This window comes from Arthroderma uncinatum (assembly GCF_011692745.1).
Source record: "Arthroderma uncinatum strain CBS 119779 chromosome Unknown scaffold3, whole genome shotgun sequence".
NCBI classification, from domain to species: Eukaryota; Fungi; Ascomycota; class Eurotiomycetes; order Onygenales; family Arthrodermataceae; genus Arthroderma; species Arthroderma uncinatum.
This window is the reverse complement of record NW_022983865.1, coordinates 2340957-2364735: the sequence shown is the minus strand read 5'-3', so window position 1 is coordinate 2364735 and position 23779 is coordinate 2340957. Positions and strand designations below refer to the sequence as shown.

The 23779-nt window shown below is 48.9% G+C and overlaps 7 protein-coding genes across 7 annotated transcripts; 5 read left to right on the top strand and 2 right to left on the bottom strand.

Moving 5' to 3' along the window:
* Positions 1 to 531: 531 nt before the first annotated feature.
* Positions 532 to 2885, top strand: GIQ15_04464 (uncharacterized protein; the record flags this gene model as incomplete). Its single annotated transcript, XM_033551881.1, has 7 exons — positions 532 to 608; positions 664 to 927; positions 985 to 1137; positions 1186 to 1249; positions 1747 to 2244; positions 2446 to 2774; positions 2855 to 2885. The coding sequence occupies 7 exons, from the start codon at positions 532 to 534 to the stop codon at positions 2883 to 2885; spliced, it is 1416 nt and encodes a 471-aa protein (XP_033405611.1).
* A 534-nt stretch (positions 2886 to 3419) lies between these two features.
* Positions 3420 to 7552, top strand: GIQ15_04463 (carotenoid cleavage dioxygenase 1; the record flags this gene model as incomplete). The annotated part of the gene is made up of 5 exons (XM_033551880.1): positions 3420 to 3457; positions 3514 to 4162; positions 4212 to 5195; positions 6024 to 6340; positions 6394 to 7552. 5 exons carry the CDS (start codon positions 3420 to 3422, stop codon positions 7550 to 7552), a joined length of 3147 nt encoding a protein of 1048 aa, XP_033405610.1.
* A 3341-nt stretch (positions 7553 to 10893) lies between these two features.
* On the top strand, positions 10894 to 12798 carry GIQ15_04462 (arylsulfatase; the record flags this gene model as incomplete). The annotated part of the gene is made up of 3 exons (XM_033551879.1): positions 10894 to 11107; positions 11232 to 11449; positions 11530 to 12798. 3 exons carry the CDS (start codon positions 10894 to 10896, stop codon positions 12796 to 12798), a joined length of 1701 nt encoding a protein of 566 aa, XP_033405609.1.
* Positions 12799 to 14179: 1381 nt separating this feature from the next.
* GIQ15_04461 (U1 small nuclear ribonucleoprotein A) lies at positions 14180 to 14872 on the bottom strand (the record flags this gene model as incomplete). Its single annotated transcript, XM_033551878.1, has 3 exons — positions 14180 to 14479; positions 14547 to 14760; positions 14826 to 14872. The coding sequence occupies 3 exons, from the start codon at positions 14870 to 14872 to the stop codon at positions 14180 to 14182; spliced, it is 561 nt and encodes a 186-aa protein (XP_033405608.1).
* Positions 14873 to 15180: 308 nt separating this feature from the next.
* On the top strand, positions 15181 to 16465 carry GIQ15_04460 (ARP2/3 complex subunit 1A; the record flags this gene model as incomplete). The annotated part of the gene is made up of 4 exons (XM_033551877.1): positions 15181 to 15403; positions 15468 to 16054; positions 16120 to 16360; positions 16425 to 16465. 4 exons carry the CDS (start codon positions 15181 to 15183, stop codon positions 16463 to 16465), a joined length of 1092 nt encoding a protein of 363 aa, XP_033405607.1.
* Positions 16466 to 17444: 979 nt separating this feature from the next.
* Positions 17445 to 18245, top strand: GIQ15_04459 (feruloyl esterase A; the record flags this gene model as incomplete). The annotated part of the gene is made up of 1 exon (XM_033551876.1): positions 17445 to 18245. The coding sequence occupies one exon, from the start codon at positions 17445 to 17447 to the stop codon at positions 18243 to 18245; it is 801 nt and encodes a 266-aa protein (XP_033405606.1).
* A 631-nt stretch (positions 18246 to 18876) lies between these two features.
* GIQ15_04458 (WW domain-containing protein) lies at positions 18877 to 22690 on the bottom strand (the record flags this gene model as incomplete). The annotated part of the gene is made up of 3 exons (XM_033551875.1): positions 18877 to 19449; positions 19513 to 20119; positions 20181 to 22690. The coding sequence occupies 3 exons, from the start codon at positions 22688 to 22690 to the stop codon at positions 18877 to 18879; spliced, it is 3690 nt and encodes a 1229-aa protein (XP_033405605.1).
* Positions 22691 to 23779: the final 1089 nt, after the last annotated feature.

Here is a 23779-nt window from a genome sequence, read left to right as displayed (position 1 = left end):
TTTGACGGTGTGGGAAACGAGCCCAACTAACCATATACCCAACTATAGTTTAATCTCTGGTGGATAATAACTTAATATCCTGGTAAGATGGCCGGGTGATTTGGACGGAAGCGAGCCCTGCAAGTGAAACCCCCCGGAGGCTTGAATCCTGCTCTTTTCGATCTCTTTTTTTGCATATATTTCTTTTTGCATACAGAAATGGCTTGCGCGCCCAGAGATAGCCAGCTTATCCTGCATAAAATGGCGTTGGCACCAATTCAGCTGGTCATGATCGCCGGCTGAGTCCTGCGGAATCATTCACTCCGTATAAATAGTGTTTTAGTAGCATGTCCACAATATATAGATAGTCGCAGATAGACGTTTACCCAAAAGTTGGGTTTGGATCGGTCGGGTTTTTCCTTCGCCGTTGACCCCTAACCTTGCGGTAGTCGACGTGAAGTATCCTCTGCGTTGGAAGAGCGTGTGAGCATGTTGATTTATTCGGCTTGAACTGATCGCTCCCTTGAACATTGGTGTGTTCGTTTTTCCCCAATGTCGCTCTCAACGAATGCGATAACCACTTTGGTGGAATATGCCGACATCACGGTATCGGAGCCGGGCATCATATGGTATACACCACTCTATGAAGACGACTGGAAAGCGTGAGCTCACTATATTTTCTAGGTACTGGGCTGTAACTGGCATTTTCTCGCTTTCTGCCGTTGTCTTCCTGGTCGGAAGCTTCGTCGTTCGCCATCCAAATGTCCGGCTTCTATACTACCTGTCGGCGCTATCATGTTACATCTTTTCCATGACCTATTTCGCTATGGGCGCCAATATCGGCTGGGTAGCTGTGGAAGTTGAATTCGCACGCGGTAGTCAGGTTGTTTTCGACACTGCCACTCAGAATCCTACTCGACAAGTATTTTGGATTCGCTATGCTGGCTGGTGAGTCTCCAACAAGCCTTCTCATCTCTCGCTTCATCCGCTAACGATTTCATCAAGGTTGCTCGCGACGCCAATTCTCATGACGGAACTCTTCCTCTTCATCAACGCACCTCTAAGTCTTATTCTTCATGATATCTTCATGGTTGGAATAGTGATGATAACAGGCTTGGGCGGAGCGCTGATTCCCACGGCATATAAATGGGCATACTAGTGAGTGGTCTGCTCCGAGTTTTATTTCTTCTCTTCTGACCAGAATAGTGTATATGGCGCTTTCGCATGCGTGGCGTTGGCCTGGATGATAATGAAGACCGGATACCTCCACGTACGCTCAAAGGTCCCATCTCTAACGCGGATGTATCTTGCATGCGGCATCTTCTTGTCGATACTCTGGCCGTTATACGGGGTCTGTTGGGGCTTGGGTGAGGGCGGAAACGTTATATCGCCCACCAGCGAGGCCGTGTTTTATGGAGTTCTTGACATCTGGGGCGGACCGCTATACTGTGCCTTTATCCTGTGGGGGGCCAATCGGTTTTATAAACCGGAACCAGTAGAAATAGTAGCATAAAGGGTGATAACGTAGTAGAACTTTTATGTCGAGAAGTAACCATGAGCAAATGATATGCCAACTTAAAGACCTGGGTCATATTCTGGTTCGATTGAACTAACAAGACGGCTAGTTAGTAAGGAATAGCTAAATTAGTGGGTATCATCTAGTTTATTTAACTGGCCGCGATAAAAATGAGCAGGTGGTCAACATTCTTTACCAACTACAACTGTCATATTTATATTTCGTGAATACTTATCCCCGTATAAAATCAGGCCACAACGAAAAAGATGCCCGTTTCATCTCTCCACCTGCTTTCATTTGCTCTCCGCAACCCCTACAGCTTCAGCTTGGATCCCGATGGCCCCTTTCCTGCACTGTACCGCTTATTCGCCGCAAGGATACCTACTATCGACTCAATTGATCCCACCCAGTTTGTTGGAAAGACAATATTAATCACCGGGGCCAACGGCGGCTGTGGGTTTGAATGCGCCAAAATGCTTGCTCATTTTGACTGCCGTATTATCTTGACAGCGAGGAACCTGGAGAGAGGACAGGAAGCACTTCGAGAAGTTCAAAATGAAGCTACACGTTCAGGCATTATACCTAAGGTTGAGCTCTCAGAGCTTGACCTTACCTCCTTCGAGTCCATTCGCAGTTTTAACAAAGAGCTTCGCAAGCTGTCAAAAGTGGACATGGCGATCTTAAATGCTGGAATTTATGATGCTGAGTTTTCGCTTTGCTCAGAAACTGGCAGGGAGAGTCACATCCAAGTATGTCCGAAAATCCTCTCTTTCTCATACACGCACATCGTGTAGCCTAGTGGAGGTGCCGGGCTGATGATAGAACAGGTGAATGTGCTTGCAAACTGTGCGCTCTCGCTACTTCTTTTACCATTGCTATCAACAATTTCGGAGCCAGGTCGATTATTGATCGTATCATCTGAGGCGTATGCATGGGCTAACCCGAGGCAGCCGTCTGTAAATGAATTGCTGAACCAGATCAACGACCCTACAGCTTATGCATGTTACGAGCGTTACCATATCAGCAAGCTACTTGTTGTCTTATGGATACAAGAGCTCGCAAAGAAGGTTGACTCTAGCAAGGTATTGGTAGGGTCTATATCCCCTGGCCTTTGCCGGACTGGACTATTTCGCTCCTTTAACTCCAACAAGATTGCACAACTGCTGGAGAAAATTGTGTACAGAAATGTGTCACAAGCCGCCTGCCAATACCTCTATGTCCTTGCTACGATGAATCAAGTCTCTCATGGTTCTTTCTTTGCTGATGGCAAGCCTCGTCCGTAAGTGATATCCTTTTCTTGGATCAAGGGATTGAGACTAAATTTGCGAAGACCTTCTACTGCAACGACATGCAAAACAGGTATAAGCCTACGCGAAAGTATCTGGAGTGACATTTTGAAAAACATACCTGAAACTCTACTCGACAAAGAGGAACTATATACTTTAACAAGTCGATGATTGGAAGTGGGTAGCATAGACCTATCACCTTCAGTTTCTCCTGGTGCTCTTATATTTTCCATCACACCGCCTGAGCCTTCCTTGCCCTACAGAGGCTTAGGAGTACGGTATAAACGAATGAATACCAAACTATACACAAAAATTTCTAGATGCTAGCATTACTGAGTGAATATTCTGCCCATCTAATCTCAGGATTACGAATAAATTATGCTGAGCCTAATCTTGACGCTTAGTATTGGATCTGGATCAGCATTTCCATTTGCCATTGAGTGCTAATAGGGGGCACCATGATTGGCACCACAGATGTCAAGCCATGAAGTTTAAACTGGGCTGAATTATCAGAAGAAATTATAATAAGGTATGTATGTCGATCCTTCCTTAACCCGAGGCGGTGGAAATATATACTTCTAAATCCGACTGAGGGTAAATAATTCCTCGACTACATTCAAATTAAGCTAATCGCCGCGATGGCCAACAAGAAGAAAGATGGCGGATGTACACATATGTAAGTAGTCTACCCATCTTAACTAATAGTAACAGCACGAACTGATTTACGGAAAGGTACCTGAAAGGAAATTTTGCCCCGATACACAATGTCTGCCCACCCACACCTTGTGATCACATAGGTGATATCCCAAAAGAACTCATCGGCGGACAATATGTCCGTAATGGGGGCAATCCATTGACAAATGACGACCTAGGGCGAGATGCCCATTGGTTTGATGGAGATGGCATGCTCAGCGGCGTTTTCTTTAGAAGGCTCAAGGGTACCGCCGTCCAGGCAGAATATGTCAACAACTATGTCTTGACAGATGTGTATCTCGCTGCCCTGGCAAATCCGAAACTCCGTCAGCCAATACTGCCAAGTGTTACAACTTTGATCAATCCGAGGACGACCCTAGGCAAGATAGTCTACTCAATATGTCGGACCCTTGTTCTTGTTTTATGGTCATATGTGAATGGCTCAAGAAGGCCGATTAAGAAGATTAGCGTTGTTAATACCAATATCATTTACCATGATGGTCGTGCTTTGGCTACCTGCGAGAGTGGACCGCCCATGAGAGTGTCGCTACCAGGGCTCGAAACAGTCGGTTGGTTCAACGGCTGGAAGGCAGAGGGAGAGCCAGGGGATTTGGATTTGCACTCATCTCGCCTTGGGTTTGGGGGAATTGGTCTGACTGGCTTTCTCAATGAATGGACCACTGGACATGTAAGGGCATCTGGCCAGACGTCGATATCAATTGACTGACTGGTTATAGCCTAGGGCAGATCCTCAAACTCGCGAACTGGTTCTCTTTCATTCGACGTTCTTCCCGCCATTTGTGCACTACTCTGTTGTGCCCGATTCACGAGTCCAACATGGCCTTCTGGAGCCGCAGTCCCCGCTTCTCAATATACCCGTCCCAGGCATTAAGTCAGCCAAGATGATGCATGATTTTGGTGTATCACACGAGCATACTGTCATAATTGATCTTCCTCTTTCCCTGGATCCGGTAAACTTAGCTTACAATAAGCCTGTCATTGCTTATGAGGTCGACGGTTGTACTCGCTTCGGTATCTTTCCACGATATAAACCAGACCAGGTGCGATGGTTTGAAACCGCCCCTTGTTGCATTTTCCACACTACCAATACGTGGGAATCAGAGGGTGGAGAGGGCGGCATTGATGGGCTGGTTCTGAATATGCTTGTCTGCCGTATGACGACCCCTGCGATCATTTTTAACGCAGGAAATATTCCATCACCGGCAGGCATCGACAAGCTTGAAAAGGAATGCCGTCTTTATTACTATCAATTCGACCTATCTCAAGCGACAAACGTCATTTCTCATCAATGGGCTCTCTCTGCAATACCTTTTGAATTACCCCACGTACCCAAAAATCTCGCCATGTCTTCCACCCGCTTTGTCTATGGCTGTTCATTATCGAACGGCACATTTACGGCGGCACTCGGAAGAGCCGCCAAGGTAGACTGTCTGGCGAAGGTAGATGTGAGGGCCTTGATCAACGAGGGTATTAAAAGACCCCCAATGTCTGTGACTGGCTGTGTGGATGGCCGATCAGTTCAAGAGATTCTGTCTTCAAATAACCCCGAGGACCCTATCAGAATATTTCCAATGCCTTCCGGATGGTACGCACAAGAATGCAGTTTTGTGCCTAGAGCAAATGGGATTTCAGAGGACGATGGGTGGCTTTTAACCTTTGTTTTTGACGAGTCTCAGCTTGATGAAGACGGGAATGCTCCAGTAGGTACACAGAGTGAGCTGTGGATAATTGACGCCAGAGTTATGCAGATGGTAACCCGCATCCGCCTGCCTCAACGAGTGCCGTATGGACTACACGGAAGCTGGTTTTCTGAGGAAGAAGTGTGCAGCCAACGGCCAGTTGAAAGCTACCGTTGCCAGTAAACAGCCCTCTGCAGTGTTCTTTGAAGATTGGTTGATGGTTATCTTTATAGATGATAGCTGGCAGCAAAGGGAAGCAAACTATAGAATTGCCATCTGAGGGCGTAGTTCGGCTTTGTTGGGAGGGTATCAAGGAGTTATTCGTAGTTATACAAAAATATAGCCGAATAACTACTACAAATACAAAAGCTCAGTTAACTGCAGAGTAGACTTGATATCATGCCTGGTGAGTAGACATCTGTACTGTATATAAAGGCTTAGTTAACTGCAAAGTAGTATGATCGGGGATCGGTAGAAGATATACCGGAGTGGCAAGGGATATGCAGGGATATACCACAGCAGAGAGGAGTTCCCGGCTGCGTCTCCGGTTGCGGTGAAGACATCGTCCCCTTGCCCTCAACCAGTCTTTACCCTTGCCGGCTAATGCATTATTCGCCCTTTTGCCCTTCGGTTCGGGCGGGTTTGTCTGTCGTCTGACACAGGCTGGCGGTGTGGAAGGCGACATCGTTCCTTACGGCAAACCATCGCCAACATAAACCCATATACCGATATAAAAACGGTTGTCCCTCTCCCTCACGGCATAACCACCATAACTTGACAAGAAAACGCCTGAAGAGTTGTGCAGGCCAAGGCAAAACGCGGGGATCCGACTTGTTAAACGAAAACTAGCGAGCAATGGCGCTTGTCCCCCCACTGGCGGCTGAATTTACTGTCACCCCTACCAATCCCCAAGACCACATCGTTTCAGCTTGTCCGTCGACCCGATCTCGATACGATGACGTTCTAGTCCATGAGAAGTCCGATACTGAAGGAGAGGAACGTCCAGGCGGTCCGGCCGAGGTGCGGAATGGGAGCCATCATGGCGACAGTGAAGCGCAGTCTGCGGGACTCCCGAATGACGGGGTATACTATCCTGAAGGCGGCTTCGAGGCATGGATGGTGGTTGTCGGGTCCTGCTTTGGGACTGCTGTCACGCTTGGGATGATGTGAGTTGATTCGAGCGAGCGGCCAGGGAGAATTGTTACTAACGATTGTGTAGGAACACAGTCGGTACCCTCCAGGCATATGTTGTTGAACATCAGCTCAAACAGTACGACGAAGGAACGACTGGATGGATATTCAGCACCTTCATCTTCCTTGGTTTCTTTGGTGGTGTCCAGGTCGGGCCTGTGTTTGATGCCCATGGTCCCAGACTGCTCATGCTCGCCGGCAGCGTCTGCATGGGCGTTAGCATGATGCTTCTCGGCTTGTGTACCCAATACTGGCATTTTATGCTGTGCTTCGGCATACTCGGTGGAACAGGCGCGTCCTTGATCTTTACTCCCGCGCTATCAGCAATCAGTCACTGGTTCTCTGAGAAGCGAGCAACTGCAACTGGCATCGCGGCAGCAGGCGGTTCTGTCGGTGGCATCGTCTTCCCACTAGCCTTGCAAAAACTGTACACCGTGGTGTCATTTGCCTGGGCCACCAGAATCGTTGGGTTCGCCGTCATCTTTTGTTGCGCTGTCGCCGTCATTTTAGTACGCTCTCGTCTACCTCCAAAACCGGGACAGACGGTTATACCCAGCGTACGGATCTTCCGTAACCAGGCGTACCTGTCCGTTACTCTAGGGACCTATTTCATGGAATGGGCTCTCTTTGTTCCAATTGCGTATATTACTGCATTTGCCTTGTCCACAGGCGCCATGTCTCTGGAGTTTTCGTACCAGCTCATCGCTATAATGAACGCGGGCTCGAGCATCGGTCGGGCGTTACCCGGGTACGTTGCCGACAAACTAGGTCGCTTCAACAGCATGGTTGCCGCGCTTGTTATTTGTACAGCGATGACTATAACCCTCTGGCTCCCGGCTTCCCTTCTCACCACAACTCCATCCTCCGCGCCCACTATCAAGGCGCTTTCCATTGTCTTTGCTCTTATATTTGGCTTCGCCTCTGGCTCCAACGTCTCCCTGGCGCCTGTATGTGTAGGCCAACTCTGTGACACCAATGAGTATGGGAGGTACTATGCAACCTGCTATACTATCGTCTCATTTGGCACACTCACAGGTATCCCAATTGCGGGGAGTCTTCTTCGGCTGACCGACGGGCGCTACTGGGGTGTTGTCCTATGGACTACACTTTGTTATGTTATCTCCTTAGCATGCTTCATCTGGAGCCGTGCTTGTTGCGTGGGCTGGAAATTAGGCGTCAAATTTTAGATGGTTATTCAGATAGTAGATTTAGTCTAGAATGGCTAGATTAAAACGTTCTTGCTAGCATCTATGCTATGTGTTCGGCGATATGCCGATCATTGCAGTATACAACCACCATCCTCTATCTTGGCGGTGATCTCTATTTTGGTGGCGATGCATGTAAACGCTGCATGGGGGCATTAAACTAGATATACAAATCACCTACAAACGAAAGAAACATTATGAGTAAAGTAGAAAGACGTTGGTAAAATAGAGAGAGGGAGGGAGTGGTTCATGCGAGTTTACTTTTAGGCGCCTTGATAAAGAATACTCCGTAAGCGCGTGGAGAATGCCGCGGCTGCGGGCCGCCCTGGCTCCATAATTGCCGTACCTTAATTTACCGTAAATCCAGAAAATCCCCATGTGCTCCTCAAAAGGGCTCCACGTTCCATTTGCCGAAAATATAATAGGGTCTAGGCGTCGATACGGGTATATGTATGGAGTATGTCCCAGGCGGTGTCCATATAGCTAAAAGTGTGGAATTTGGGATTGCGGATACTAGGTGGAGTGGATTGGGGAAATTTCTCATTTCTCCTCCGTATATGCATTTATCTCTATGTACATTATTTACTTTCGTGTCTCATGGCGCAATTATGTATGTAGTGTAACAATCCTCTCTTGACTCTGTGTCCTCCCGTTCACCGTGGGTTCGTCCTCTGCCCTCACGGTGCCCATAGATATTTGTTCGTTACGCGGGTCGGATTGCGAATTCCCCTCTTCCTGAGCTATATATGTTGGGGCCGACCTGCTAAGCATGTAGTCTTTTATCCGGTGGGGAATTCTCCCGGAACTCCTAGTTGCGTCCCTTAAAGCCGTGGATGCCCTGGGGAATATCAAGAAGAATGACTGGCGAAGCATGGGCAAACAGGCAACTATGACACCAGTATTGAGTTCGATCGCGCTCCAGACTGAGATCAGGGCAACGCTCCCTACAGTATAAAGTGGTTAGCAATGGCCATGTATAGTGGAACGTGAGAGTAACTAACATAATGGGTCTTTGTTGTCGGAAGTCCCGAAGATGGTCGTGGTTCGGATAATGCTCACTGCACAACAACTGAGGCATCGGTATTAATAACAACACTTTATAAGCAAAACATTGTGGGTTGACTCACAAGAGACCAAGTGAAAATATGAAAATCACAAGGATCTTATCCTTCGTAGTTGTTAGGAGGTAAATGGACTCTCGTATTGGGAGAACGAGGATGAAGAAGTCGGTGACGACATTCAATAGTGCATATGAAACTCTCCACGCTGCATTTTCGATGCATTTGTGTGGAACAGAGCGATCCCAATAAGCTCTTATCGGTTTGCACTGGAAGACGGTTGGAAATGTGAATGCGATTCCCGCTGCCGCAGTCACGGCCATGAGGGCATAACATAGCCAGCGGAACACCTTTTGTACATAAAATATTCGTACGAAGAGAAGTAAAAACGAAATTTTAATAAGCGAGAGGGATATCTTGTATGAGATTTGTAACATATACAAATACTGCATTCCTCAACGGGGCTAAATTAGCGACTGTCCGCAGAGACAAGGATCGTGGAAGTAGAGATGAGGAGAACAGCCACTAAGCCGGGCGTTATGGGTTTATCTCACCTTCAATGTTATGAGTTTATCTTCTGCTGAAACCTCCCATGTGTGTTTGCCGAGGCCATGCTGGACGCCTATAGTGAGTGGTCCGCCAGTTAGCAAGTAAGTTCTTGAAAATATTTCCAGGGCACTACCTACAGGTTATTTGTAGACTGGTGTATAGAAGTGAAAGGATCTGAGATTTGGGTTAGCATAGTTATTTTCGAAAGGATTAGCGATAGTGGGTTCCGTACGTATGCTGCAAGAATCGTCCAGTCATCGCTGCCAATCGCACGTTTTAGGTATCTTCCGATAAAACGTATAATAACCAAAATCCCCCCAACGATGGCCATGACTAGACATAGGAGTGACAATTGCGCTGCTCTTGGTGAAGCACCCTGGCTTGTAGGTTTCTCGCCGAACGCGGTATTTAGTAGGAGTGCCGCCATCGCACTCGGTCGGGTGGAGTGAAAGTCCTAGAGGAGATCAACTCCCAAATAAAAGCCACAAGACTCCGCGCCTGCCAGGGACGCTCATAGGACTGTAACTCTCCCCACGCGAAGATGTCTCGCGAAGATGATGCCTATCCAGGGTCGGCCCAGAGTATATATTTGGTGTCACGACATCAGCTCATGTCGAAAAAGGTCGCGAAAGGCCTTGGTCGATCTCAGCAAGAGAGAGTTGAGCACGCGAACGAAAGATCAGACGTAGTACTAGAAGGGGTTAGTTTCAGTTCGGTGCTAGTTCGTTGGCGAGGCGAGTAAAGATGGGGACGATTCTGATCTAAAAGTAGAAGTCTATGACGGATAATCGACTTTGCGACACGATCTGGCACGGAGTAAGTGATGGAGTAACATGAAGCTGTATAATTTTGAAAGATGGAGAAAGTAGAAGAAGAGCAGCGGGTCCCGCTATAAGTGTTGATGGAGTCGGGCCCCCGTCAGCGTTAAATCGACAGAAATCAGTTTGACAGTAGCGATCGTTCGTATATCCTTCCGTCACAATCTGTTTCGGGTCTACGCGAGCAAAGCTTGCAGGGGGAACGGGGGTTCCAGCCCTGGTACTAGAGCAGCACAACACCACCAAGCCAGATAATGGCTTGGATGCATGTTGCTAACAACCTTATTCGATTTTCTCCCATAACAAAAAATGTGAGTGATCCATCGGCTCATGAGCCAGGAACTCAAAGTGTCGACGTTTATTTCTCGGATAGGTTTTAACCCGCGTGGGCCGCTCGGATTTGGTTCCGCCTCAATAATAGATCCTTTTTCGCTGAGCGAGGGGACGGGATGCTGGGAGGAGCTAGCCAGGCAAAGAAGGGGGTGTTGGCATCCTTCGGAGTTGAGCCTGGCCGACTAGTCGGCCACCGGCCTTGCAAGCCACCGGACGAAGGGCTTCGTAACTTATTGGTCTCCACCGTCCTGCCAGTGTATCTTCGACAGGTGGAAGCGCCGTATCCCCCACGAATCCTGTACGTAACTGGAGTACATATGTAGACAAAACTCCGTCGACTGTGCCTGATTAGTCGATAGCATAGCCTTCCAATATTCCATATTCCCCAGGGTATCCCGTCCGAACCCACCGTTCAGCGTGGCCTTTTGAAACAGCGAGTGCCCATATTTTTTGCGTATATCAATTGTCAGGGGGGGTTCGAACCAGGGAAATCATATATATATTCTTGATTCGATTGAAAGCCACCCATCCTCCTTCCTTCCCTGCCCTTGAACTTATTGCAGCCATGGCTGCCGCAATGGCCACATCGCGTCGACCAAATTTCCTTGTGATAGTTGCTGATGACCTGGGCTTCTCGGACACGGGCTGCTACGGCGGCGAGATCAAGACACCTCACATCGACAGCATCGCAAGCGAGGGTGGCTTGAGGTTCACGGATTTCCATGCTGCGTCAGCATGCTCTCCCACACGTTCGATGTTGCTTTCTGGCACCGACAACCGTAATTTAAAACCCTTTTCTTCCCCCCCGCCCCCCCTGGCTAATCCAATCCCAATCCGTATATGCAAGAGCCTGCTCCCGCCCCCCCAGTTGAGCTGACATAAAACCTGGGAAACAAAATGTAGATATCGCCGGCCTTGGGACGATGAACGAGTCTCAGACTGAGTTCCAGCGAGGCAAGCCTGGCTATGAGGGATACCTCAACGACCGCGTAGTGGCCCTGTCGGAACTGTTGCAGGATGCAGGGTATCAAACCCTGATGTCGGGAAAGTGGCATTTGGGGCTGGATCCAGATCGCACTCCCCAGGCGCGTGGCTTCGATCGATCGTACGCCCTTCTCCCAGTATGTTTGAATTGGTGCATCTTTGCCGTGTCCCTGGGTTCGTAGTCAGCTAATATGGTATTCACTTGGGGCTCGGACAGGGCGCAGCAAACCACTATGGCTGGGAGCCTCAGCTCCGGCACCGGGACGAGAAACTGCCCGCGTTGATGTCGCATATACCAAGCTTTTATGTGGAAGATGACAAGACTATCGAGCCGAAGGACTTGGGAGAGCACTTCTACTCCACCGTCGCCTTTACCGACAAGATGATTGGGTATCTCGAGGATCGGACAAAGGACGTTGAGGGCGCCAGCGGGAAGCCGTTCTTCGCCTATCTTCCGTACTCTGCACCACACTGGCCGCTGCAAGCTCCTAGCGAAGACATCGCGGACTATAGGGGCGTCTACGACGAAGGGCCAGAGGTCCTTCGCCAAAAACGCCTGCAGAAGCTCGAGGAGCTGGGCTTGATACCAGACGGGACAGTGCCCCATGATGTGGTCGCCATGGGCAAGCGGACTCTGTCGAAGTACTGGAGCGAACTCACCCCTGACGAGCGTAGATTCTCGTCTCGATGCATGGAAGTGTATGCAGCCATGGTCCAGTGTATGGACACCCAGATTGGCCGCGTCCTGGACCATCTGCGCCAGTCAGGCGAAATGGACAACACCTTTGTCCTGTTCATGTCTGACAATGGCGCAGAGGGGATGCTGTTGGAGGCCCTGCCCCTGATCGAGCACGATATATACGACCATATCGACCAGTACTACGACAACTCCGTCGAGAATGTGGGCAACTACAACTCCTTTACCTGGTATGGACCTCACTGGGCATCCACTGCCACCGCTCCGTCTCGTCTCTATAAGATGTTCACCAGCGAGGGCGGAATCCGCGTCCCCCTTATACTCAACTACCCGCCTCTGACATCGGGGAAAGCTAACATCGATCATTCGTTTTGTACGGTTATGGATATTGCTCCCACTATCCTTGAACTGGCCGGTGTCCAGCATCCGGCCCCGTCTTACAGATCTAGGACTATCGTTCCCATGCGCGGTTCGTCTTGGTTGCCATACCTTCAGGGAGGCCAGCCATACATACATTCCGAGGACCACGTTACTGGATGGGAGCTTTTTGGCCGCCAGGCAGTGCGCAAGGGAGACTGGAAGGCCCTGCATATTCCAAAGCCATATGGCCCTGGGAAATGGCAGCTGTACAAACTCAGCGAGGATCCAGGCGAAACAAACGACCTGGGAGCGCTCTTCCCGGAAAAGCTGGCCGAGTTAGTTGTGGAATGGACCAAGTATGAGAAGGAAGTAGGCGTAGTTGGCAATGCGATTCAGTATGGAGTGCTTGGAGTAGACCCCCTGAACTGAACTGGCGAAGTAAGCTGATGGCAACCCCTATGTTTATTCCGCACTCTCTATACATCGTCGGGCTCGCTCTCCGAGAAAAAGCATGTCAACAGTCGTCTGCTGATCGAAGGACGATCGTGGGGCTGATCGCTCGTGTTGACGTCGGTGATCTGGTAAATCTATATGCTTGATAAAGTATCAAACGCAAATATACATTTTTCGGGTTTAGCATAAGATTACTGACTCAGCTTTGGCTATCTCCCTTCGTATATGCAACATGTTCGAGAAGTATCAGAGACCGTCTAAAGGCCCTGAACGAAGACGAAGTGTAAATCACTATCAAGCAAGTCGTCGACTCTGATAGCTGAAATCTCTGGTTGTTCTAGAATGAAACTGTCGGCTTTCCCATTTCTTGCAATCGACGAGTTCGCACTGAGCTGCCAGGATTTTATAGACCGCGTCCACGCCTACGAAGGCCAGCTGGGCTCTCTAGGATGGACAGACGTGAAGTTCAATAATAGTGTATGGCTTGTTCCGATTTATTCCACGTATCATGGCCAACAGCTCGACGGCCTTGATATACAAAAGTAAATAGCGGATGCCTAGCTAATCATCAATATAGGCGCCTGAACCGGCCCTGGTAGTCAGGAAATTTGTCGCACCGCATACTACAGAACCAGACACAAAATCGCATATAGAAGAAGGCGAAGATGAAGAAATCGTAGAGATCGATGATCCTGTTTGACTACCCCTCACATTTATATCTATATCCGAGTTGATGTATCTCTAACCGCTAGCATACAGGAAGCGCTCGTTCGGACACCCGTTTCAGATCACAAATACGAAGTTGAGTATAACATTATATTATCACCAACATATCAGGTCCCCGTGTTGTACTTCTTCCTGCGAGATGGGCCACCCTGCAGGCCGAACGAGCTCGACAAAGTGTACGATTTATTGATTCCTGCTCAGTTCAGGTCGGGACTGAGAGAGGTTGGAGTCATGGGGGGTGTAAGCATTACTGTAAGCAATGTTTCTTTGTGGGCTTCAACCTTTCCCTCGTTCCAACGCAGAAGCTCATAAAAAAATCATATAAGAACCACCCTATAACCGGAATGCCGGTGTATTTCGTCCACCCATGCGCCACCAGCGAGGCGCTAAAGAGTGTTGCAGGCAACGAGCAGCAGACAACTGGAACATATCTGCTGCTGTGGTTGGGGCTAATAGGGAACTGTGTTGGCTTAAATGTCCCTAGCGAACTTGTTGCACATGCAGGGAAAGCATAGGTGTCTGGCTGGAGGCGGCTGCCGATGCTATTATTACCCCCGCTTAAAAGCTCTTCATGATGCAGCCATTGTATCCCCCCCTCGAATTGTCATGTCGTTCAACAGTATAGCCGCGTTTAATCCTCATCAGAGGATGCTTCCATGGAAACGTCACTCTCCTCATCCATTGGGGCTTCGCCTTCGCTCTCCTCGTCTCGAGTCCGTTTTACGCCTTGTGGTACTTGGGCTGGGGCTGTCTGACCATTCACAGGTTTGGGTTGTGTTGTGGTTGCAGCAGTCGCTGCAGAAGGTGGACCGTGGAATATGGATTTTTGGAGGTCCGTTGATATGCCTTGGTCCGCGTTCGCGCCTGGGGGGTTATACGTCCCACGAAGCTTGCCGATAATATCGGAGTTCCCCTTCGCGTAAACGATTTTCTATCGAATGATTTAGCCCGACTCCTTTTTGGATTATCTTCTCAACAGACAATTGATCTAGACGTACCATTTCTTTCCCAAAGAAGTCAAAGCCTTGCAATGCCCTCATAGCCTGTGTGCTTGTCTGAACGTCCCTGAACACAACGTGTGCCTGTCCTCGCATATTTTTCGATCTCATGGCCACCACATCGAGCACTGGGCCGTAGGTAGAGAAGAGAGTGTATAGGGCCGTTCTCAAATCGGGCTTCTTGAGTTTATCAGGGAGATTGGTACAGTATAGTCTATATGAAGTCAGTCATCGCTTTGAATAAGACAAGTGGGAAGCTCGATTTGGCTCAGCACTGACGTTTGATTTGGCGCACCAGCACCCGTCGCAGCAGTCTTCGAGGCCATCGCAAATGATCAACGAGTATAAAACTAAACTCCCTTTCAATGTACGTGTATGGAAGCAGCGCGAGGTTTGTATTCCTGTAGCGTGGTGCTCTCTGCTCGATATCAATATCGTGCTTGCACTGAAGCTCCAAGCTGTGTGGACAAAGTGAGTGGTCACATGATAAGTGATTACGTAAACTAAATACGACTTCGAGATGGCGGAGTTCGCGGGGTGATATAGAAACAACAAGCCTGTTTCTTCTTATTGCATGGATTAATTGAATACGCAAGGCGATAGTAGAGAGCTCCTCCTATCGCATTGTTTAGACATGGCGCCTCCCGAAGCCCACCACCTTTTCCACCACCCTATTGCCGACCACTCCTTCGCTGCGGACAGACGCAGTCTCGCGGTGGCCAGGGATAATGTCGTTGAGCTCTATGAGACTAGTGGTAATAAGTATACCTTGAAAGAGGAGCTTAAAGGCCATGATAAGACCGTTACCAGCGTTGATATCGCTCCTAATAGTGGGCGGATTGTGACCTGTTCCCAAGGTATGGCTCAGTATACAGCTCTCAGAGGAAGCACCTTCTCTAACATATCGATGGAATGATACAGACAGAAATGCCTATGTATGGGAACATACAGAGTCTGGGTGGAAGCCTACTCTCGTGTTACTCCGAATTAACCGTGCCGCAACTTTCGTTCGCTGGTCTCCGTCGGAGCAGAAGTTTGCTGTCGGTTCAGGCGCCCGCGTTGTCGCAGTTTGTTACTTCGAGGAGGAGAACGACTGGTGGATCTCGAAACACTTGAAGAAGCCGATTAGAAGCACTATAACCACACTTGGATGGCATCCCAACTCGGTTTTCCTTGCAACTGGCTCGACCGATTCGCATTGCAGGGTGCTTTCCAGTTACATCAAGGGGATCGACCAGCGCCCGGAGCCCAGTGTTTGGGGTGAGAGAGTGCCATTCAACACCAACTGTGGAGAATACTTGAACGACTCGGCAGGATGGGTGCATGGCTGCGCCTTTTCCCCAAGCGGCGACGCGCTGGCATTTACTTGCCATGATAGTAGTGTAACCGTGGTTTATCCTTCTGCGCCGGATCAGCCTCCTAGAGCGATGTTGAACATCAGCACGAGGCTGCTGCCGTTTATGAGCCTGGTCTGGACTGGAGAGAATGAAATAATTGCGGCTGGCCATGTAGGAATCTGTCCTTATACCCTTATCCTTCATATGGACTTTAGACTAACAGGATACACACTCAGGACTGTCAAGTTTACCGTCTGAACGGAGATGCGTCTGGCTGGAAGATGGTTGGGTCATTGGAGACCAAAACCGGGGCAGATAGAGGTGCCGTGGCTGAGGAATCTGCTCTCAATAAATTTAGACAGATGGACCTGAAGGGTAGCACCAAAGATGATTCCAAGCTACAGAGTGTTCATCAAAATACCATCTTAACTCTTAGGATCTACGAAGAGGCCGGCGGTGCTGTCAAGAAAATCAGCTGTAAGTTTTAAATTCATAGCCCCCCTTTTTTTTTAATAGATGCTGTGCTAACTATTGGGTCTAGCGAGCGGCGTCGACGGTAGGGTCGTGATTTGGGATGTGTAATGGTTTAATTTACAACCCTCCTCAGAAGGTGGTGCCCTTTTTAGTACACACATAGCCATGACCGAGACTCTACAGTGAGGATTTCGTTCTTGGTTATTCATAGAATTGTCACTGCTGCCTTCCCTTTCGCGGACAAGAATATACATCACGTGTCGATATGGCCCTTCCGTAATTCGGAGTATTATATATCCGAAGGTATCACGTGGCAGTAATTAAATTAAGGTTTTAGAGTGCGGCTCACCCGTGATTAGGTCATCTGACATCAGGTTGGCTGACTTCTCTCTTACAACTTCTTCCCTACGACTTTTGACCGTCCTGCGCATGCAATGATGATAGATATATTCGGCGGTGAGCATGTTTGAAGGCAGAGGCTCATGAAATAGCTCGCCTTTTACGCTGGTTGCGGCATTTTATTTTGCTTTCACGGCATCAACCCGGCGCATATTTGTCCACATATAACTATGACCCGTATCGGGGCGTTATTCTTATCTGCCGCAATATGGCTATTCCTCTTACCCGCAGTGATCACGGCTGGTTTAGCTGAACAAGAGGGGAATGGCTATAGCGTATCCAGCCCGGATGATGCCAGACGTGAGGTGTCTAAAGCCCTCTTCGATGAGCTTGAGGAGCTAGCAAAAATCGTTGACATAGCATACTGTGTTGGCAACTGGGGGATATATGAACCATTTACTTGCCCAGGTTTATGCGAACAGTTCCCAAACTTTGAGTTAGTGAAGGTAGGTTGCGCACCCTGCTATTTTTGACCGCCCTCCCACGACCGGGAGAATGCGCATGTAGACTGAAGCTCATATAATACGGAGTACGTTAGACCTGGAACACTGGCCCGCTGCTGTCTGATTCTTGTGGATATATCACCTTATCACATCCACCTTCGCCAAAGAGAATCATAGTTTCATTTCGGGGGACTTACTCGATCGTGAATGCGATTGCGGACCTCTCAGTGGCACCACAAGTTTACATGCCATATCCCAATGCCACCGATCCATCAGATGGGAAGTGTGAAAACTGCACGGCACATGGGGGCTTCATACGTTCCTGGGAAAATACGCGGCCAGAGATAATCCCTGCACTTATCAAGGCTATGAAGAAACATCCCGATTATCAGCTGGTTGTCGCGGGCCATTCACTCGGTGGTGCTGTAGCGGCATTGGCAAGTCTTGAATTCAAACTGAGGGGCTGGAACCCACATGTAACAACTTTTGGGGAGCCACGGGTAGGAAACCAGGCACTTGCAGATTATTTCAGCAAAATATTTGGTCTTAACTCGACTGCTCGCTCTAACGAAGGCGCTGCTACTGATCTCCACCTTCCTTACCGCCGTATAACCCATATGGACGACCCCGTTCCGCTCCTCCCGCCTTCCAGCATGGATTATCGAATGCATTCTGGTGAGATATTCATTACCAAAGTCGAGGTCCCCCCTTCAATCGTGGATTTACGAGTTTGTCATGGCCCTGCCGACCCAACTTGTATTAGCAAACAGGAGGAAGCATATGCTCGTCAATTACGCAGCGCGTTGCCATGGTCGTCATCTAGCTTGTCTGATGATGATCAGCATCCACTTCAGTCGGATGACCTAGAATCTGAGGTTGAAGCAAGAGCAATTAAGCCCTGGGAGCTCTTCTTCGCGCATCGCGACTATTTCCATCGAGTTGGGATATGTTTCCCCAACCTTTTTGACTCGTCTCCGGACAATAACGGGAAGAAAGCACCTTGGTGGAAATGGAAGTGGCCGTTTACCGGTCATGGTGTTGCATAAATTCGTGTTAATATAAGTTCTTATGCGGAATTTGACAGGATTTGTATATCTTTTATTTCCTTTTCTCCCTTTTTCCCCCTCTTTTTCCTTTTTTTTGTTGGAGGTACGATAGTTATTACCTGTCTAGCCGGCTCAGCGTAAGATTGCAATGTTATTATTTAGAAGCTCGTGAGATACCCAGAAGGAGGAATCTGGTGATTTATATACCCTTTTATACCCTTGATCGTCATGCTCCAAGCTTAAGGCGCGGTTTTTGGGATAGAATGCTACAAGGCGGCAATTTACCAAATTGATCTCATTTATGATTCACTTTCTTTCAATGCACTAGGCTGCAGGATACTTGTTCTAATCACATATATAAAGACTGCTTTCAATAACGATAGAAACCCAAATGCAAAAGGCAAAGTAGAAAAAGTAGTAGTTATATCGCTAGATGGCAAACATGGCATGGACGCTCGCATAGAAAGACAAAAGTATGGGGTAAATATATCCAAGAATAATTCAAAATAGAGTTAACATGCCACATCAAATACTTGACCTGGACCCTCTCATATACTTTTCAATGTAGCCTGCTAGACGAAACGGTAGGGTCGCATGGCCCTTGAAGTAATGAATTTTCCTCATGTACGTTTCATCTGCCTAGATCCAAACTAGGCACTATAACAGGTCCGAATTTGACTACATTCCCAAATGATCCGTCACCTTGCACCAAGAAGTCCACGGCAAGGCTTAGTTTTGGGAACGAGCTACTGGCGGAGCTCCCAGGTGGATGCATAGGCGATTGCATGCTGCTATATGCAGCTTGAACAGCATCTGGATCATAGCCGACAATTGCAACATAATTTCTGCGGCCCATCAATTTGCGATGCTCTCTTGGTTGGCCGGCAACATCGGTCTGGAAGAGCTCCATCATATCCTCCTTTGTATCTGAAATCTGGGAGGTAACTGATCGCTGTCCGTTGATGGGTATGTATAAAGGTTTGTTGTTGCCGTGGAGTAATTTGAGGATATATGAGGGAGGAGGGGCGTTAACTACTGCAGATGAAATTATCTGGTACATTGTTTTATGGTCAGTTGGATGGGAAGGGTCATGAACGAGTCCGGCTCCGCAGCAGTTTACGGCACCGGAGAGGAAAGTCATTCGGATGCTTCGTTGATGTGCAATTCCCTGGAGGGTGCGGATGAGATATGTTCGTTCAAGGTCCTGTATTACGTATTTGTGAGTAATGCGGTTTCAATAATACGTGGAGGGTATATAAAATCCTACCTTTGACTCATGGGTCCATTGATCCTTAAGCTCATCAAAGATATCAATATCACCAAACGGACTAAGCACACCACCCATCAGGCCTGACTTTCCCACTGCTCGCTTCACAGATTCAAAGCCTGATCCCACCGCGCCCTTGGCACCGACAACACCAGCTACTGAGCTCGTAACCCTTCCTAGCATGTTATAAGCGCCAGTCACAGCCTTTTTACCAGTAGCAACAGTCTGGGCAAGATGCTCCGCTGTTTCCAGGCGAGGGTAAATAAGAGGCACAGCAACCATCCAAATACAATGTTGTACACTTGGAGGGAGTGTAGCAACTTTGGGGAAGATGCCTTGGTATGTTGGGCCGGCCAGAACCTGATGAGGGTTTCTCTCCGAGCGGCAATCAGGGCCGACAACTGCAATAGCCGGGCCAAGGTATTTGATGAAATGCCAGCCGGTTCCAGTTATAGTAAACAGATCGGAGTCATCAACAACGTGTCGTAGAATCTCTAAGGTTGTGTGATGCTGGAACAAGAGATACATTTCGATTCCAAGGCGGCCAATATTTTTGAACATGTTGGAAAATTGCATATGGTCCGGGTACGAACCGAAGCCATCGAAACTAGATAGACTGTTAGTATTTTCCTGTATGATCATATAACGCAGGCGGGGGATACACATACATATCGTGATCATCCACTTGCGAGATATGAGGTAGTTGGGCAAATGCTTCTCGTAAATGGGGCTGATCAAAGTGGCTCGTATAATAATGGAAGTATGCATGCGTGACATCTTCCTCCAATGCGGCGGTCCATGGAGCTGTTTTCCTCGCCTCCTTACCACTGATGGCTAGCCACTGTTTAAGAGATGGGACTTCCTTCCACAGGCGATCAGCGTTGATCTGCCCGCCAATACATAATTGTGCATGAAATCCGCCGCATTCAACGTGTTTTTGCATGATATCTTTCCACATATAGCCTACCCCGCCTAGGCGAGAGCGCTCGTTTGCATTGACATTAAGAGCAAAATCATTGCCAGAAGTCGCAATCACTCGCCATGCGGTCTCGTGTCTTCCGGCCACTAGGAATTCGTACCGTGTGCAACCAAGGTGTGAGGTAATGGCATAAGTCCACTTGTTAGAGCTTGCATCGTCCATTTGTATATCGATGCTATATTTGTAAAATACCCATCGCTGGTGACTGGCGATGCGGGCTGGTTGGAGTTGTCTTGGATTCGGCGAGAGGTCAGTACTCTTATGCATATGGATAGTTGGTGGCTGGGCTGCATCAGTCACCAGTAGGATAGAGCCTAGCCAGAGGCCTCGTTCCATGTCCATGTTGGTATACCGCAAGTATGGCCCGAAATAGACCCCGTTTGTAGGTGCTACTTTGTACATTTCCACGCCACTTGACGGGGGTGGTCCCACGAAGCCACTATTCATACCCATAACACTACCTTCGTATCCAGGGGTCATTGGCAAACCTGGAGAAGGCATAGGTTGACCAAATGCTGATAAGCCGGGAGAAGCTAGTGGTTGACCGAACGCGGATAAAGCTGGAGAAGCTAAAGGTTTTCCAAAGGACAGTCCGGGAGATGTAAGTCCGTGTCCGCCAAATGTGCTATGGCCGGGAGATAACGGTGTTTCATTGAGGTTAAGTGGCGTTGGACCCTTGGGGAACTCCCACTGCGTTGACTGCGTGGGGAGGTGAATATAGTAGTATTGACCTGAGTTAGGGTCCAAGTGAGCTATCCAGCCTTCTGGGAGAGGCGGTGGAGACGCCGGTCCAGGTCCTGGATGCGCTGAGGATGGTTCACTTTGTTTTGACGACAAAGGGAAAGCGGATGGTCCGCTCTGGAAGCTCTGTTGGCCCGGAGTCCCTGATTGCGTTTGACGAGAGTCATTTGCAAATGCAGGATGGCTCTGTATTGAGGGCTGGGAGCCGGTCACGGAAGGAGGCCCGCTAGCTGCTACTGACCCTGCAATTGGGGGATATTGGGTGGTAGGGCCACCACCGTGTTTTTCATTGGGGTATACCATGTTTTGTCCGCCCATCACGCTTGAATATGCTGGCGGTGGCGAGGCGGTCATGTTCAGTCGTTGGAAATCATCATCGAGTTGGCTCTGATTATTATTATTATTAATATTATTATTGGGTTGCGGTGGCTTCGGGAGCTGGCCAGAGGGTCCTTCGGTCACTGGTATAGGGGTGACATCTGAATCGCCTTGATAAATCCTGGGAGGGCCATGTGGTTCACTGCCTGGCTGCTCCGTCGGTGTCCATGGCCGGGGAGGAGGAACCGTGGCTTGCTGCAGGCCTGGCTGGTTGTTTCTCCCAGGAATACCGCTATACTGTTGCGCTCTCTGTTGTGCGGCGTGGTTGTGGGCGTGAATGTTACTTAGTGTGGCGGTGCCAGCAATCCCCGAGGCCGCATACCGCGCTTCGATATCAGAACTTGGCTGTTGGCCTGGTCCAACTATGGGTGTTTCTGGCGGAGGGGGAGAGCCGCGTTGAGCTTTCGTTGTAGAGGTAGAAGCGGTTGAATCTATGCGATTTATTGAACTGCTAGGTGGCTGCAGATTCCCGCTTGAAGATGAGGCTGACTGCGAAGGAGGTGGCCAGTATTGTTGGTGATAATCTGGGTACGGGTTCACGACAACAGCCGGGTTTTTATTCTGAGTGGAAGCGCTAGGTTGCTGAGCGTTATCCCTCTGTGGCAGACACTGAAATAATCCCTCTTTATCTGGGCTCTCAGCGGTGGGAGATTCAAGCTGTTTTGGAGCAGCAGCCCCTCTTCTCTCCGCAAGACTAGATTGGACCTGTTTTGGATCTCGACGGTCTTGAGGTTTCAACGCAGCAGGAATCTCACCACCGCTAGACGCTGGCGAGGAAAGCGATATTGGCGAGAAAGACGGCCGACCATGCTCCCTTGGATCATTAGGTTGCGACCCATTATTGCCGTGATGCCATGATTGATCTTGCATCCTTCGGTCGTCGGGATACGGAAGCGGAGACACTGACGCTTGAGAAGTGCCTGGACGATCTTGCTGAGGGTTTGAGGAGGTACTCGGCGCAGGTGAGGGAGTGCCTCTTTTTGCAACCCGTAGAGGTGAGATGACCGGAGGTTCGTGGTTGGAAGGGGAGTTGAGAAACATCTCGTCCCCTCCCTTGCTGGTATTGTGACTAGAACTCATGGCGCGTAGTTCCGAGAGTCATCGAGACACTCGAACTGCTAGCTTTGCTGTTCGTTCGACTTGATCAAGCGGCGGAAAACTGTCGGTATAGTTATATATACACGGCCAGCAGCCACTTTTGGCGGGGGGAACAGTTGCAGCCGAAGTGGGGAGCGAGGCTTCTCTTTGGAATGCGCTTGTAGGCGATAGATAGAGCGTTAACTACTCCGTAAAGTATGGGATCTCGCAGACGGTGAAGAGAAAAAGGGTGCGATGTCTGCCTGAATGTTGGCGGCAACAGCTTCTCGCAGAAAAGCCCTCCCTTTGACCCCCGTCGTCCCTGGAGCTCGCCGGGCTGTGATAAACTAGCCAAGTACGCCAAGCGTGAAGCTGGCGGCTACGATGCCCGTAGAAGAGATGATTGGATGCAGCCTGAAGATTCATGGTGGCCAAATGAAACTTGACACTTGCGTCTGTGGACAGCGATTGGTTTAATGGCTTCCTCCACTGGCGGGACTGGCATAGATATCGCGAACTTCATTCGTCCAGGCCGTTGATGGACAGGGCAGACGGTCGACTTAGCGCTGGGAAAGCCTGCGAAGGCATGCCGCGAAATTTAATAAGAATCCAGGAACTGTTCGCCGGAGTGGTCAGAAATAGCTATCATAACGGTCAACAACGCGTCTTGTATAGATGGAAGTATGGAGTATATATTTCCTAAAGGGATAAACTCACTCACCGAGAACTTCGACATCTCACTTCGACTGCCCGGGTTTCTATGATTTAATCATAGCTCGATTCCGGTACTAATACGTTGTGTTGAATAAGTAAATGGCTGGCAAGTCGCCGTCGAGATCAATATCCAAACCCTATCAAGCTATGGTGAGGTCAAAACAACAACAACATCCACATTACGGCGATAAATAGACTTAATGGCGTGCGATACTCTATATACCAATACAAGCACCCACCAGTATAAAGCCCTTTTAGCGCTGCAATGGAATAAGAGAAAACCAAAAGTACTAAGTTCTTGTATAGATAAAAGGGAGATAGAGACACGCTAAATCCAAATGAGGCCGCAATAGTCTGGGAAGTGGAATAGAAAGGATG